Source organism: Vulpes vulpes, chromosome 12, assembly GCF_048418805.1.
Source record: "Vulpes vulpes isolate BD-2025 chromosome 12, VulVul3, whole genome shotgun sequence".
Classification (NCBI taxonomy): Eukaryota; Metazoa; Chordata; class Mammalia; order Carnivora; family Canidae; genus Vulpes; species Vulpes vulpes.
Genome location: NC_132791.1, coordinates 103,764,049 through 103,782,520, shown reverse-complemented (window position 1 = coordinate 103,782,520; position 18,472 = coordinate 103,764,049). Strand labels below are relative to the sequence as shown.

The 18,472-nt window shown below is 41.4% G+C and overlaps 1 protein-coding gene across 10 annotated transcripts in view; it reads right to left on the bottom strand.

Annotated features, from left to right (window-relative positions):
• Positions 1–18,472, bottom strand: part of OPCML (opioid binding protein/cell adhesion molecule like) — a 1,085,346-nt gene that overhangs the window by 164,317 nt on the left and 902,557 nt on the right. For all 10 annotated transcript variants that reach the window (XM_072729304.1, XM_072729307.1, XM_072729308.1 and 7 more), the window contains one exon: positions 2,723–2,848. In XM_072729304.1, coding sequence (XP_072585405.1) covers positions 2,723–2,848 — 126 coding nt within the window. The remainder of the gene's footprint in view (positions 1–2,722; positions 2,849–18,472) is intronic.

Genomic DNA, 18,472 nt, shown 5'->3' with positions numbered 1-18,472 from the left:
ACAATGTATATTTGTAGACAGACAGTTTCATTTATCTTTGGTGAACACCCAGCAGTGGAATTGCTGGGTCACATGTTAAGTGCATGTTTAACTCTATAACTAAGTGCCAAACTGTTTTTCATAGTGTTTATAGCACTTTAGAGTCCCAGAGTTATGGTGTAACCAGCACTTGATATTGTCAGGTTTTTTTTGTTTTGTTTTGTTTTGTTTTTCAGTTTGGGCCATCTAATAGTTGTGTAGTGGTATTTTATTATGATTGAATTTTCATTTCTATGGTAAATATATTGAGCATATTTCCATGAGCTTATTCATGTGTCTTCTTTTGTGAATTGTCTGTTCAAATTTTTCATTCATTTCAAGATACGTTGTTAGAATTGATGGGGGAACACACAGGTCAAGCTGAGGACAAGGCACGCGCTTGGGTAAGCACATTGACAAGTTCTTGAAACAGGCAAAGGGACATTCCTCTATGAACTCAACTGCCTCCATGTTGATACTTTGCTAAGGGCAAAAGGCAATCTTAGCCCGACCCCCCCAGGATCCTGTAAGTCTACTTTAACATATAAAAATTCCTTTAGAAATTTCCCTTTATTTCTATCCCCCAAGATAGGTGTTGGCCATCACCCCCCCAAGCACATGGCCCATAGATACACATCTGAAGGGTCTCATGACTCAGGTTTTATTAGAGGGTAATGAGCGACCTTTCCCCAACAATAGCTAGCCCCCCTCTAGGTCCTGGAAACCTTGCTTCCAAAATTCCTTAGAGAGGACGCTATCCTCAAACCCCTCCCAACTCCCAGGTATATAATCAGCCACCCCTCACAGGCCGGGGGCAGCAGCTCTTCCTGCCCACGAGTCCTGTCCTGGCGCTTTAATAAAAACCACCATTGTGCACCAAAGACATCTCAAGAATTCTTTCTTGGTGGTCAGCTCTGGACCTCACCTATATTCCAAAACTTCATCAGAATCACGTAGTAAGAATTCTTCATACAGCCCAGATGAAGCCCAACCATAACCCAGACAAAGCCCAAATTCTGTGCCAGATATATGTATGGTAACTGTTTTCTCCCAGTCTGTGGCTCTTTTCATTTACACTCAATGGTGTTTTAAATTTTGGTGAAACCATTATGAATTGAATTCCACCCCCTAGCTCCCCCCAAAAAAGAAAATCTGAAGTTCTAACCCTAGTGCTGTAGAATGTGACCCTATTTTACCAAGTTTTTACAAGTGTACCAAGATCAGATGAGGTCATTAGTGTAGGCAGTAATCCAATATGTTGGTGTCCCTATAAAAAGGGAAAATTTGACACAAAGAGGGGCACACAGGGAGAAGGCACTATGAGCACGAAGGCAGGAGTCAGGGTGACACATCTAAAAGCTACAAAACACTGAGCCTGCCAGCTGACCACCGGAAGCTACGGGACAGGCACTGGGCAGGTTCTCCCTCCCAGCCCTGGAGAGGAACTGGCCCTACCTACACAGCGTCCTGGACATATAACCTCCAGAACTACAAGAAACACACTGCTGTTGTTTAAGCCACACCATTTGTAGTACTTTGTTACAGCAACTGTGAGAAAATAATACAAATCCAAATTTATTCATGTTTTCTTCTTTTATGGTAAGGGCCTTTGATGTACTAGCAAATCTTTCTCCATCTCAAGGTTACTAAGATGTGTCCCCACGTTTTCCTCTAGATCGAGGTTATTTTTATATCACACACAGGCATACTCCATACATTCTCCTATTTCACTTAAGTTCATGTTTGGATTTTCTAATGCTTGAGGGAACATTTGCTCCTTGTATAATTTATAGAATTTATCATATTTTCTTTTTTCTTACATTTTTTAAAAAATTGAATTCAATTTGCCAACGTATAGTATACCACCCAGTGCTCATCCTGTCAAGTGCCCTCCTCAGTGCTTATCACCCAGTTACCCCATCCCCCCACCCACCTATCATAGTTTCTAGTAATGTATAAATATACCAAGTGACTTTGTGCCTTCAAAGTTCAACTTGGAGTAAGTTTTAGTTCCAAAGGGATGAAGCCCTCTGTTCTTATGGTTCCCATCCCACTAAGGTGAAGATGACTATCACTGATATGTAATACCAATCATTGAGTGCCCAGTACATGATACCCAAGTGTTCTTCTCCTTTTCCATCATCCTTCTGTTCATGTGGACTAGTTATGTGTAGGTCAAATAGGTGGGGCTCTGGGGAAATGTTCTGAAAGTCCTGAGCAAGGAGATCCTGTTTTTCAAGGCTAAACAGTAACAACCAACATTTACAATAGACAATCTAGCCTTCTATCGCTCTTAAAGAGAAGCCCAGTAACCAACTGGTCTACACATCTCTACCTTGAGAAACTAGTATCTTTGAAGTCATTCTTATAGCACCTCTGTTCTTCCTGGTTTGGAAAACAGAAGTCTTCTAGGGTCATAAGAAGGACTGAGAATATAGTTCAGTACATTTTCTCTTTATAAATCCTTTTGTTTGGAAATGGAATCCTCAGTGACTGATGCATGCAGCCCATCTGCTTTTACATTACGACGTTACGAACACAGTGTCGCTTTCTGATTCCCAAAGTTTTGTTGTGCTTTAGAACAAATTCTTCAATAAAATAATAGAATACCTCTAAGCTAAGGGACAGGCACTGGGCAGGTTCTCCCTCCCAGCCTGAACTCTGAAAAATAATTCTGAAAAATTCCCAAAGGTAAAGGCCTTACCCTTGACGGACAGGTGTCTCCATGTCACAGTTGGCTCTGGTCTGCCGATAGCAAGACACAGTAGGGTCACACTGCTCCCCTCATTTACAGTGATGTCTGAGGAGATATTCATGATCTGGGGAGGAACTGGGAGGAAACAAAGGAGAAAAGAAATGCATGAGAATGATTTTTTGCACTCAAAAGGAGATATTAGCACATAAATATTTGCACAGATGCTTTTATGATAAGTATTATTCTCAATAATAATGTTCAGATGGCTTGATTTGCCAACCATGTGGCCATTAACACTGTGCACAGCTAGTGCTCAACCCCGGTTCTCCCCGGACAATGGCAAAAACCTAAGTACTTCCATCGTTTTGTTTTTCTCTTCTTTTCTTCATTTCTTACCTGAAAGACTATGACTCATTACTCAAGGGACCTCAAAGATCAACTCCCCTCTGCAGTTTTCCCACACTTCTCCCCAAATCCTGAGAAAATAATCACTTCTCTCTCCCACTGTTTTTGTCTGAACTTTCCATGTGGAGGGGACTGAGCGTGTGGCATCACAGCTGATTTTTCATGCCTGTCTTTACCTAGGGTTAGTTGCTTAAAGAAAAGGATGGAGTCACATACATCTCTTATTTCCTCAGTGTCTGGCACAAGGCTGTCAAGGGTCCCTGCTTCATTCCTCTTTGAAAGAAAGATCCAAAGAACAGATGGAACAAATCCGAAAACTACGGGGTGGGGCTGGGGGTGTAAGATCAAAGCTTTTAATGGAGGATTTCAAATACCTACACCTTTCTTCTCTGTTATATTTCACATTCTCTGAAGAAAGGCAAGAGAGGAGGCTCCAAGCCTACGGCTATGCTGATTTATTCAAACTGTCAGTTTAATTATGAATTATTAATTACCAAACAGGTAGAGTACTGGTAGGTTCCAAACCACCCAGAGTCAGTGGCAAAGGAGAATTACGACTGATGCTTGATTCAGACAACTCCGCAGCCCGGAGTTTTATGCTGCTGAGACCTTAGAGGTAAGTCTTTTCAAGGAGAAGCCATAAGTAACATGTAGAACATTTGACTTCTTAAGGGAATCCACATTAGCAAATAAATAAAAATCACCTCGCTTATAAATCTGCCATATTTTGGATTATTTCTGCATTAGGATTTGGCCTGAAATTTCATTGCACATATTTTACCCAAATACACACTGGGAAAAAAAAATGGTGTGCATTCTAACTACACTGCATTCTCTTGAGAAAACTGTACTACCTGTTTTTCAGTATTTTCTAGCTTGTTAAAAAATAGTTCTGGGCTTAGAAATGTCAATACTTTTTTCACTTTTATAAAGCAACAACTTCAGTGCACCTTCCACAATATTCTCAGAATAATGCCTGCTTTAGCTAGATGTGTTGGGCCACCTGAAGTTCTTTCTCTAGACCCAGGAGTCTTCCTGGTGCTGGTGTTAAGGTAGACACAGCTCAGGGGACAGGGTTGAAGAGTCAGGTCAGTAGAGGATAATTTAGTACATCCGATGCCCAGAGATGGATCTCCCAACCCAGCCCCTGGTTCAGAATCATCAGTTCTGTACATGCCATGTTTCGTCTCATAGTTCAAGGGGTCCTGGATTCATAGATATCGATAAAATTCCACGGATATTTAGAACCTCTTCATTCTCCAGGTGCTCAGTCAGAGTCACCCATTAGGAAGAAGGTTCCTGGAGTGGAATTGCAAAGGTTAATCCAAACAATCTCACGAAGCCCCGGTCAGTGCTACCATCCTGGCACTTCCCGAATGGCCCTGGTACATTCTCAAAGGAAGAAAGATAAGTAGAGCATCAAGGGTGTGGATGCCAGTAAGAAAGGAAGCACAGAGAGTGACTCAGGGGAAAGAAAAATTCTTTTTCTCAATTGTGATATCCTTACAATTAATATGTACTATCAAGAATGTATATTAATACATAATGCTTGTCTTCAAATTGCTTGCATGTATATTATCTTACGGTTTCTTCACAAATTGTGAAATAAATAGAATATTCTCACTACGAAAAATGGAAAAAGAAATGAGGCAAGGGGGAGGGTAAAGTAAATATCCCCAAAGGACATGGGCAGTAAATGGTGGAATTCTTTCCATTAGGTTAAGCTGCTTCTTTGTTTAACATCTTATCGATGCCCCAAACACAATATTTATATTTGCATATTCTGTTTCCTCTGCTTTGAATGATCTCCCAGGGCATCTTCCCTCACAGCACTTAACCACGATGAACAAAACCACGTCGTTCGAGCTGCTTCCCCAGCACACTGCACAGGAGGGTAGGAGTCCATCTTAGTCATCTTTGTTTCTCCAGGGCATGCTACTGGCAAGCAGCACTTACCAAGGGAGGCTCTCAATGCTTTTCATTTAATTTTAAATCTGACTTGAATTTGGCAATACTACTATGGCCCTCCCCTTGTTAGCATGACAATTTTTTGAAGAAGGTAGCACTCGAAAATGAATAAATGCTTCTACCTATTTTGTCTAAGTGCAGACACTTATCTGTGGCAAAGGAACCTGTTTCTAAGTATCTATGAATCTGTGTCAATCTATGAATCTATATATCTATTTATCTCTCCATTTAGCTCCCTATCTACAGCTAGTGTTTATGGGTATATAGGTCAACACAAAAATGCACAGCAATCTTAACCAAAGTATCAAAATTACTCACAGAAAATGACAGGATTCACACAAGTCCAATTAAAGCATCACAAATAGCACAGTGTGTTTTAGTCACATCTGCGGACACTTGGGGCCCCCGGCCCTGCCAAGAGTGCATGCATCAGTTATCATTGATGGTGGCGGGTTGCAACAGGGCCTTCATATGTGTGCACAGATTGTTCAGTGCACAGCTACAAGCACTTCAAATTGTAGTCATTTACAATAAATAGAATAAAAAATAGTTCAATAGATCGACATGTATATATTGACATAAAATATTGTCTGCCGCTGTATATATGTATATACGTGTATATGTATATATGTTATACATATATATTCAGATAATATTTTATCAGATAACAATCAGAAGAAGGGGCAGATTTCCAAAATATCTCAGGATCCCGGGTTACCATGAGGTATTTACACATTCTCTTTTTACCTTTGGCATGGCCAGCTGCTCCTAAAGATATCAGTATGTCTTGAACCCAGCACATCTTCTCCACTCACACTGCCATTGGAGTAGTTGAGAAACTTGCTGTCTCTAGCTTGGAATATTACAAAAGTCTCTTCCTTTCTCTATCTGCCACCATTTTATCATTCAGACCCTATACACTTACCACAATCACTTGTTAAATATTTTTCTTCTGCCTAATATCCCCAATATCTGCCCCTTGCTAAGACTGGAAAGTCCAAAGGTCTTTACAAAACCCTCACAGTCTGGCCGTAGCCTAACTACTAGCCCTTTCTCTGATAAGTAGCCCCCACATACTTCTCTGAGGCTGCATCATTCTCTCAGCTTCGTGCCTTTACACGTACTATTCCTTCTGCTGGGAAAGCACTTCCCCACTTCTGCGCCATATGAACTCCTCATCCTTCAACATCCAACTCAAACACGAGCTCCTTTATGAGGCCTTAGTTGCTCTCTCTTCTGTTCCCAAGGCATTCTTGTTTATGTCTTTATCATACAATTTATCTTTGCAACTGAACTATTCCATGGAAAGAATCTGCTATATTTATCCTTGTATTACTATTCTATAAAACAAAACCTGATAGGTAGCAGCATCCTTTTCCCCACTAAATATAATACAAGAATGCATAGTTTTTTTTTAAGATATTTATTTATTTATTTATTTATTTATTTATTTATTTATTCATGAAAGAGAGAGAGAGAGAGAGAGGCAGAGACACAGCCAGAGGGAGAAGCAGGCTCCATGCAGGGAGCCTGATGTGGGACTCGATCCCAGGACCCCAGGATCACACCCTGCGCCAAAGGCAGGTGCTAAACTGCTGAGACACTCAGGGATCCCCAAATGCATTGGTTTTCAAATTGGGTATCTTATTACCTATCAAGTGTTTTCCTTTCTAGAGATCTGATATTGGCCCTTTCATCTCCCTGGAATACCCCACCACCTTAATCTTAAGTGTTTTTTTTTTTTTTCTTTCTTTCCAGGCTGTTTGGACATTAGCTCCTCAGAGAAGTCTTTGTTAGGACCCTAGTCCTCCCCTCAACCCATCTAATTCAGGTCCTTCTGTTACAATCTCTTATTAACCATAAATTTTCCTAAATGATTCTAATATAGTTTTGTGGGACGCCTGGGTGGCTCAGTGGTTTAGCACCTGCCTTTGGCCCAGGGTGTGATCCCCGGGGGTCTTGGGATGGAGTCCCATGTCTGGCTCCCTACAAGGATCCTGCTTCTCCCTCTGCTTATGTCTCTGCCTCTCTCTCTCTCTCTGTGTCTCTTATGAATAAATAAATAAAATCTTAAAAATATATAGTGTTGTGCTTTTATATTCATTTGTATGATTATTTGTTTAAAGTCTTTCTGATCCTAAACTATAGGCTTTATAAACCACTATATCCTCCGTACTTAGAACTATGCTTTGCACATAATGGGTGCTTAATAAAATTTTGTGGAATAAATAAATGTTTACTATATATACAATTGAGCCTTGAACAACACACGTTTGAACTAAATGGGTATATTTATATGCATTTCTTTGCATTTTTTATAGTACAGTACTATCGATGTATTTTCTCTCCTTTGATTTTCTTAGTAACATTTTATTCTCTAGCTTACTTTATTATAACAACACAGTATAAAATACATACAGCATATAAAATATGTGCTATCAATTGCTATGTTATTAGCAAGATTTCTCATCAACAGTAGGATCTTAGCAGTTAAGGTTTCCGAGAGTTGAAAGGTATACATGGATACCTTGGACTGCATGGGGGGGTGGACGCCTCTCCCATGTTCAAGTCCAACAACAATAGCTTGTTATACATATTATTGTGCATTTGTGAGAAAGCAAACTTGAGTTAATTAGGGGTTGAAATGCATGATTCTGGACATATTAACACCATCTTCCATAAAGTTGATATAATATTGCTGAAATAACACATGAGAAGGCCATGGACCATAACTTAGGTTTTGAGGTCCGACAGACCTTGGACAATCTCGGCTTGTCTCATCTGAGCCCCCATTTTTTCATCTATGACATGAAGACAATATTTCTCTCTCTAGCTACTTACTAGAATTGAGTGGAAATGTATATAGCACACTTGCACAGTGCCTGGAAATGAGTACTTAATAAATGCTAGTTGCTATTATTCATGTCTATATATTCATTTTTGACATTATCCATGCTATTTAGAATCAGGTAGCTTCATCTGTGCTTAATTACTCATTTTTTAAATCCCAGATCCTTCAGCGTTAAGTCAGGACTTATATACAGACGACGTCCCCCTTGGATAACTGGGGAGATTGCATTATATATGCTTCCAGGGCGAAAAGTAAATATTCAATAAATATGAATTTATTCTTCCTTAGCTGAATAATTGAGCCTAAGCAAATGCATGCGGCAAATCACACAGGTTTGTTTAAAGAAATTGCCTGGCTCTTCCTATTTCTTTTCCTTTAGGGGGTGTCTGTTTCTGCTTGTAGAATGAACAGGGTACAGGCTTTAGCGTCATGCATCATTATTTCAAGGGCAGTAATTTCACCCCTTTCAAACCTACCCTGTCCCTGTCCCGCCACACTATTTGCTAATTAGGTTTTAAGAGTTTTGTTTACAACTGGATGGCGGTGTTTAAAAAAAAAATCTTATAATTTTAAATTGTAGAGGCTAAACTTTCAATCCTATTTTTTCAAACTACTTTCCTTACGATTAAAAAAAAATAGTTAAAGCCATGAAGCTTCAGCTTTCTCTACCATAAAATGGATGTGAAGATACATATCACCCAGGAGTGTGGAGATTAGATTAGAAAGTTCTTTTTTTTTTTTTTTTAAGATTTTATTTATTTATTTGTTTGTTTAAGAGAGGGAGAAGGAGAAAGAGAAAACCAAGCAGACCCCACGTCCAGCAAAGCCCAACATGGAACCTGATTCCATGACCCTGAGATCATGACCTGGGCCAAAACCAACAGTCAGATGCTCAACCATCTGAGCCACCCTAGTGCCCCAGATAGACTGTTTCAAAGAGGTTTAAATACCTATATTTTGTCCTTCCCCTTATTTATCCCTTGTCCTCCATTCCTTCCTCCTATTCACCCTCCTTCTCCTTGTTATCCTCAGAGAATAACAAACTATGAAGAGACCATGTGAAAGCTAACATAAATGTGAAATGCTTTCCATTATACTCAAAGCTAATTTATAAAAATAATACAGTAAAGACTTTCAAAGGATTGGTATTTTATCCTTGCAGGGTTAATTTTATTTATTTATTTATTTTTCATTTTAACAAGGGAGCTTATTTCATAAACTAGAGATGAGACTAATTTGGGAATCACAGAATGCATGCTAGGCTAGGTCATGTCATATTTTGTATATGGCAGTAGTAGGATACATGCCAAAAGCAAGGTATGAAGTGTGGGATAAGTGGATTCTGATCTTAGTTCATTCATAGCTGTATAATCTTTTGTAAATCACTTACCCTCTCTGGCTTAGGGACGTGTGTGTGATGGTGGTGGTGGTAGTGGTGTTTATTTGTTTGTTGTGGTTGGTTTTAAATGAAGAAACTTGACTGTGAATTCTCAGGTCTTTTCTTGTTTAAAATTCTGTGAACTGGTGATCTTCCAGCAACATTACAAGTCCAGGGGGGCTGCTACTGGGAACAAAGTGGTAATAGCGCCAGCGGCAGTAACAAAATCACTGGTGTTTAGTCCTTTGAGCCTGGTATTAATTGCTCTGTATACATTATTTCCTTTAATCCTGAATATCTTTCTAGGAAGCACTCTCTATTAAAAATCAGCATTAAAGATACACAGGTACATCAATGGAATGGAATTGAGAGTCCAGAAATATATCCATACTTTTATGGTTAATTGATTTTCAACAAGGTGCCAAGACAATTCAATGAGGAAAGAATAGTCTTTTCAACAAATGGTGCTGGGACAACTGGATATCCACAGGCAAAAGGATGAAGTTGGACTCCTACTTCACATTATACACAAAAAATTAACTCAAAATGGATCAAATACCTCAAAGTCAGAGCTAAAAGATGAAAACACAGGTGTGAATCTTTGTTACCTTGGATCAGACAATAGTTTCTTAGATATGACAGCAAAAGCACAAGCCACAAAAGAAAAAAATAGATAAATTGGACATCATCAAAATAGAAAAAAAGCTTTTAATTTTGTGTTTCAAAGAGTGCTATAGAAAAACTGAAAAAGAAAACTCACAGGAGATAAAACTTCAGCAAATAACATAGCTGATAAAGGACTAGTATCCAAACCATATAAAAACTTTCACAACTTCACAATAAAAGATATAACCTAATTAAAAAACAGACAAAATATTCGAATAGACAATTCTCCAAAGAGGATATACAAATGGCTAGTATGCACCCAAAAAGGTGTTTAGTAACATAAGTTACTATGGAAATGCAAATCAAAACCCCAATGAGGTCCTACTTCGCTTCCACTAGGACAGTTGTAATAATAATAATAAAAAAAGGCAGATACTAATGAAAGTTGGTGAGGACACGGAGCAATTAGAGCTCCCACACACTGCTTGGGGAATTGTGAAGCGGTGCAGGTGCCTTCAAAACAGTCTGGCAATTCCTCGTCGGGTTAGGGAAAGTGTTACCATGTCTTCCACTCTTAGTTATATCCTGAAGAGGAATGAAAACACATGCCCCACAGCAACTTGTGCACAAGTGTGCATAACAGCGTTATTCACAATAGACAAAAATGTGAAAAATGCAAATATTCATCAATAACTGAAAGGAAAAAAAATAAATGAAAGGATAAACAAAATGCAATATATCCATACCATGGAGTATTATTCATCTATTAGAAGGAATGAAGTACTGATGCATGCTACAACATGGGTGAACCTTGAAAACATGCTAAGTGGAAGAAGCCAACACAAAAGGCCACATATTGCATGATTCACATCTACATAAAATGTTCAGAATAGTCAGATCCATCATGACAGAGAAAGTACATCTAAAAATTGCCCAGCCCTGGGGAGAGGGGGAGATAGGGAGTGACTGCTAATGGGTATAGAGTTTCTTTTTGGAATGACCAAGGTGTTCTAGAATTGGAGAGCAGTGATTGTTGCACAATCTTTTGCATTTACTGAAGATCATCCTGGTAAATAAATTACAACCCCATAAATATGATATTAAAGACAGAGCACTGGGACACCTGGATGGCCTTTGGCTCAGGGTGTGATCTCGGGGTCCTGGGATTGAGTCCATATCAGGCTCTCTGTGGGGAGCCTGCTTCTCCCCCTGCCTATGTCTCTCATGAATAAATAAATAAAATTAAAAAAATTAAAACAGAGCATGGCCTTATCAGCTCTGGAGAAGGAGAACCAGAGCTGTGCAATGAGAAGAGAAGCCAACCCCCTATGTGTGCGTTCTCAGAAAATATCTTTTGCATTTATTGCTAGTTCATTGTGTGATGCTCAACCCGCATCTGCTAATCTCTGCCTCTCATTTACCTGCCCACTGTCTCCCTTTTCCTTTCTTTTCAAGGCAACAAATGCTAACCTACCCATGTCAGCGGGTCTGGCAACAGTCAAAACAGCCCTGTTCATGTACATTCCACATTTGTGCATATGCTGTTCCTCTGCCCCTGTGCCTCTTCCCCACTTGTTTGCCGGCACAAGCCCTATTCAGACTTGAAGACTGATCCTGAGATATAATCCCCTCTCCATTATTTCTCCCCATTCCAGAGATAAATGTAAGTGTGCTCCTCAGGGCTACCTGTGCACAATCACATAACACATTAATTCTAAAACATTTATTTAGTGCCCACTGTATCCTGGCCATTATCTTCAGGGAGAAGAGTAGACAGGAAGATCTTTCTCTCATGTGAATTACTAGGTTAGTGTCTACAGGAGAACACTGACAATCAATGTGTGGGTGTACCATGACATGAGGGTGCAAGGCACTGTGACAGCCCATAGGAGGGGGTCTGTCCTTGTCAGTGAGTTTGTGTGAAGTGTTTGTTCTGGGCAGGGCTGGGCAGAGGGGCCAACATATTTATAGGCTCTGCAGAGACAGAGAATATGGTTCACATGAGTGCCCGTGGCTGTGGTCAAAAGAAAGGGTAAAATCACACAGAGAGTGGATGGGCAGAGCCAGACCCCACACCCTACTGGAGGAAATGCTAAGGTTTGGGTCCTTTTAAAAAATATTTTATTTATTTATTCATGAGAGACACACAGAGAGAGACAGAGACATAGGCAGAGGGAGAAGCAGGCTCCCTGCAGGGAGCCCGAAATGGGACTCGATCCCGGGACTCCAGGATCATGCCCTGGGCCAAAGGCAGGTGCTAAACCGCTGAGCTACCCAGGGATCCCTCGGGTTGGGTCCTTTTTATAAGAGAAAAGGCAGAGGGCAATAGAATGTGTAAAGATGATGATGATGGTGATGATGGTGATGGTGGTGATGACAATGGTCATAATAATGATGATGATGATGGTGATGATGATGATGATGATGGTGATGCTGATGATGATGTGGTGTATTTGAGGCCTGACAGGTTTGCATCGCAGATAGGCTGCTGCTAGGTGCAGCATGGGGAACAGACCGAGCAAAGTAGAAACAGGAGAAGTAGCCAGGATGTTGTCCAGCAGTGAGGAGGTGGCAGCTGGGACAAGCATTCAAGCAGGACTGAGGGGCAGAGAGGGACAGAGGGAAGAGGCACTTAAGAGGTAAGACAAACAAAGCTCGGGGTCGACAGCATATGTGTTCAGTTCAAAGCACTTCTCCTAGTATTCCAGGGTTCCCTCTGTCTCTCTCTCCCACCGGGCCAGGGGATCTGTGTGACCCAGGACTATTTGTTCATCTCAGTATCCCTTGGGCTGCTCGATGCCTGGTATCTAGTAGGCGCTCAGTCAATGTGTGCTGAATTTAACTGGGAGTGCAAGAGATTTTCCAGATAACACAACCTCTTGGGACCCAGTGCGGGCAGCCAGAGAGTAGGGACTAGTCCGACGTGCATGAGGTCACACCCTAATGCTTGGGAAGCGGGGGCAGATCCATGTTGCTCGGTTTTAAAGACCCTGAGTGTGAACTTGGCCTCCCCAGATATCCTAGTGTGATGCCATTTTATATTATGCTGGATAAGATTAGACCTGCTGTACTCTGATTGCTTTTCTCTTCTTGGTTCTATTGTGATGAGAGGAATGGTGAGGAATGAGAAGAAATGATTATGAATTACAGAAACATAAACACACACCAGGGACCAGGCGGCATCACAAACCACACAAGCTTTGCTGAGCTCGTTTGTCTCCACAGTGTCGCTTACAGAAATTATTTATAGACTTAGGCACACATCTCCTATTTTTAATTAGCACAATTCAAGCAACTGACCACGATCAGAGGAGTTACATGCAGTCAAAGAGTCTTTCTCCTCGGTCCCGCTCTTTCTAGGGCATGGAGATGCCCCCCTTCTGGGAGGCTCCTTTGTTCCTTTTGCTCTGCTGACTTGCTGCCCCTTCCTGAGATTTCTCGCCACACACACACCACCCTTAGGATCACAGGGTTTAATTTACATCATACAATTTCCAAGTCAAAAAGAGACTGTAGGGGTCATTTGGCACAACCTCCTCATTTGCAGCGAATAAAACCCTTTGGGTCTAGCCCCAAATCTGTCAAGTATTTGTTGTGAGGTAGAGAGAAGTCCCATGACCCCTTGTAACCCAGGTGTCTCTCATACCAGGGCCCCTTGCAATTGGGGACCTGTAGGCACTGGTTTCAGACCTCTCCCCTTCTTTACTCTCCCTCTTTAACTCTGTCATTGCTTCTTTCGCTAATGCAACCTGGGCTCCCCCTCTGTTCATTCATAGCGTGACCTTGAACAAGTGCCTAAATATTCCTAAACTCCAATTTTCAAACTGCAAAGCAGGGTAGTGATCATAGGTAACTCATGGGGCCCTGTGAGGAATAAAGGGCAAATGAATAGAAAAGGCTTTCCTCATAGTGCCTGGCACACGGTAAATGTCAATATGATGAGGTCTTTAATTCTACTTCTAGAATTTTTTTTTTTGTCAGCAACTCTCTTTTTTTTAAAATTTCTTTTTTTTAAAGATTTATTTAAAAAAAAAAAAGATTTATTTATTTATTTATGATAGACAGAGAGAGAGAGAGAGAGAGAGGCAGAGACACAGGAGGAGGGAGAAGCAGGCTCCATGCCGGGAGCCTGACGCAGGACTCGATCCTGGGACTCCAGGATCGCACCCTGGGCCAAAGGCAGGCGCTAAACCACTGAGCCACCCAGGGATCCCCTAACTCTCATTTTTTGAGGACTTTGTGTCAGGAGGTACCATACAAAGAATTTGTTGCACACCTTTTATTTTATCCTTGTAAAGATCTTATGAGGAAGAGTACTATTTCACATTTTAAGGATAAAGAAACAGAGGCAGAGAGAGGTAAATAAGCAGCCAGAAAAGGGAAAGGCTAAGATGTGTGTATCCGGTTCTGAATGACTTCACAACATTGGGGCAAGGTCTCAGCCTCTTATGCAGAAGTACCCACCATGTCATCCAAGTCAGCCTGATTCCAAGAGTCATGATCTCTGCACCCTCACCCTTGGGCTTTTTTTGTAGTTAGATGCAGTGTGGCAGATAATGGGGCATCCTTGGAGGGCTTAGGGAAGTGGTCCTCACTTGGACTATGTGAAAGGGCAGGTATTACCAAGAACCCCCACCTCACGGAGTAGGTGGTAAAAGCAAATGAGGTAACACAGGTAATATTCCAAGATTGTCTTGATCATAGCCTCTCCTCATGTCCTGCCTCAAGTTCCTGGACCCCTTTCTGTCTCTGCTGCATCACAGAACACTGCCACAGAAAGACGAGATCACCTGGTGTGTGCCGCTGGGATTCAGCCTCAGTCCTGTTGTATGTAGGCCCTGCTCTGCTGGGGCAGGTGGGGATAGGGAGATGGCTGGGCTGAGAGTTAGGCCAAACATGTCCACACTCCGGGTTTCATGACCCCCACCCTCAACCCTGCTATCAACCCCTGTCCTTCTGGATAGCTCATGTCAGCAGGTACTCTCTGATATTATTTTTATGTGTCCAACTTACCTCCCTGTCCCAAATCTAAAATGTCTTATTTTGAACAGGCCGGGGAGAGGAGAAATGGGTTTCCTCCATGCCTTTCTTCAAACTGTGCCCTGTAAGCCTTCCTAATACCCAGGCTCCACCCAGGTCTGGAGCACCCCTTGGGAAGGCCACATCTGCCCTCGGGCATGTTCACTCAACCTCTCCAAGCCTGCCCGACTTGCTTCATATTAACAACTGCAACTGGTGGCTGCCACGCTGCTCGGTCAGCCCACGCCCCACCATAGAGCTTCCTGATGACAGGGCTGGGCCTCATGATTCGGCCGTGCTCTGTTCCCCTCAATAGCAACCTCAGAGTATGGGTGGTATCTCAACTGAGCTGGCTGCCCCTTCAGACATGGCATCAGGAATCAACCTCACACTCTCCCCAGTAGTCATCCCACCTGCCAACCGGTCGTTCCCTCTTCTCTTCTCTGCTCCACCTGTTCTGTGCTGCAAAGCTGGGTCATTGCACTCACTGTGCACCCAGCAGGTCTGAGAGAGAACTGAAGAAAGGAATTCCCTAGAATCAGACTCAGAAACTCTTCACTGTGGGAAAAAGGTGGCACTTGGGAAAGAATGAAGAAATGGGCACTTGCCTGTAATCTCATCCAGAGCTGGATGAGCTATGGAAGGAAGAGGGCAGGGAAGATTCAGGTCTCTCTCTTCCATTCAGTAGTTTTATGAAAATGGCAATTCCCTTACTCTCCATGACCTACCATTTCAGTCGTTCATGACATGAGGATGATAAAAGTCTCCTAAAAATGTTCTAGTTATGAGTAAATGAGTTCATAAAAATAAGTACACTTTAAGACAAATATCATATGATGTCACACACATGGAATTTAAGAAACAAAACAAATGAGCAAAGGAAAAACAGAGGAGGGAGGAAGAGTGAGGGAGAGAGAGAGAGAGAGAGAGAGAGAGAGAGAGAGATAAACCAAGAAACAGACTCTTAACTCCAGAGAACAAACTGGTGGTCGCCAGAGGGGAGGTGGTGGTGGGATGGGTGAAACAGGTGATGGGGATGAACGTGTGCACTTGTCATGATGTGCAAAGGCTGAGGTACGGAAGTGTTGAGTCACTATAGCATATACCTGAAACCAATATAGCACGTATGTTAACTAGCTGGACTCAAAAAAAGAAGAACATGTAAAATAGTACACTTTAAAACCCACAGAATGACATATACCTATAATTCAGTCTCCCCACCCCCCCCCCAAAGGAAATAAGAGCTACAATCTTGGTTCTCAGGAATTCCATTGGCTCTAAACTTGATGAGTTAGACTGTGTTTGCAAAACGGGTTGGCTACAGTAAGCACGGTAACGTGATCCGCATCACATAGAGGATACACCACGGAAGGTTTCTGTAGGCCGTGGGAACCTTATATACCCCCTTTCTCTTATCCTCCCACATGCTAGATCCACGAAAGACAAGGTTTCTAATCTGAAAGAACTTACTAGATTTCTCAGTATGAGGAAGGCAGCCACGAGGCCCTCAGTATAATTGTCATCTGAGTCTTTCCCCAAATTTTTAAAACCTTTTCTCAATCCCGAATGAATTTGGAGAGTCTGGAAATAACGATTGCATCCACATTTTCTTACACTAGGAAAAGGGGGAGGGGGTCCATGACTGAATATCGCTGATAAAAACATGATAACTGAGTCTCATTACAGCCAAAGACAAGTCTCATATTTTAGCATTTTTATTAAAGCTTTTTAAATTACTGAGTGTCTGGTATATTCAATACCAGCCTAAGTGATTTATATTAGTCTATCCCTAGATACTCCATCTAATAAATAACTTGGCAATCTCCTATCCCATAAATATCCTTGGCCCCAGCAAAAAGCAATTAAAGCACGTTAGAAAAAAAAAAAAGTGGTTTTCCAGTACTTCAGACTGCAGTGTCATTGGATGCTTCCAATGGAATGATTCACACCATTTACCGAGGGGGTCAGATCTCTCGTGCTCACCACTCACCCACCAGGAATTTACATTCCTGTTCCCTTCGAAAACAAAACACATTGAAAACTACCTTTAAATGTTTAACATGTCATAATGATGCAGGTGTTTTATCACGGAAAATATTATTCCCAGCAACAAGTGTTCTATAGCATCAGAGGCTGAATATATCGTGCAAAGTCTTTTCAGAAAACAGTTGTGCCAAAAATGTTTAAAACACATTAACTATTGAGGCAGCTGACTTAAAGGGTATTAGAGGCTCCGGTGTCACTAGCCCAGAAAATATTTCAGGTTAATAAGGTTCAACCAGCATGCCAGGTGAAAAGGCATTGATATTTATGATGGTGGCTCCAAGTTCAGTCGGCCACTTTCCCTGAAAAACCTTTTTTCTGGCTTTCCCTGAACCTGCAGGGCTACGTAAAGGGGGAGATCTGGGTCCTCACTTTCTGCTCATGTAAATCAGTATGCTCTACATTGTGGCCAATGCACCAGCACTCAGGTAGGAGAGAAGAAAGTCATGTGCCCAGGCATTTTCATTGTACTCAGGGAAGCTTGTAGGAAAAATTGCCTCGAGTAGCGAAGGATGGCTCCAGTCCAGGTTTTATAGGGATTCTCCAAATTACAATCCCAATGAGCCCATGGCACACTCACCATAAATTTCAGACTCTTGCAGCCTTTAAATCAGCTTAATTTGATGCACCTTCTAATAATATTTTCAATCCTTTTATTAACATTGTCTATTTTTATGCACTTCACTTCCCAGATAATGGTCACATATGTATAGTCGGGGGAAGGGAGCAATCACCTTCTATAATTTCACAGAAGCCTAATAACACACTATATTCACAAGTCTTCTTGCTCTAGGGCACATCAAGTAATGTCACTATACTTGAACTTGATTATAGGTCTGTGAAGTGGGGAGATTCGGAAAGAAAAATACTTCCCCTCCTCCACTGTTTCATTTATTGTGGAGAAGAATAAGGAGTAACTGAGCCTCATTTCCATAGCCTGGTGTCAGAAGATGTGGGTAACATGGGAAGGGGTTTGATGGAGAACATTTATTTTTGCCTACAGAAACATTCTCCCCTTTCCTTGCAAATGAGACATGTACCGATGTGATACTCAGCTCCCCGGCCCTGTACCAGCTACATAGCCTCCCTTTTTCAAATTATTTAACATGCTCTTTTGAAATGTGAGTACATTACATGATCTAAACACCATCATACCTTAAAAAGCGTACATGAAAAAGTCGGATGCCCACCTTTATCCACTGTGTCCATTTATCCTAGCAACTCCTACAACTTATTTGTATTTTCTTCATCCATCCAATGTTTACTTGTAGAAAACAAGCAAATAAGAATCATGTTATCACCCTTCCTGATACAAAAAGTAGCAGAGTATATATACTGCTGTCTCCGTCTTTATAAAAATATACCTAATGCGTTTGCAGAGCTGCACTGAATTCCTTTGGATACATGTATTTTAGTTCATCTAACTGGCATCTTATTCACAGATGTGTGAGTTAGTCTGTTTCCATCTTTTGCTAGTACAATGCCAAAA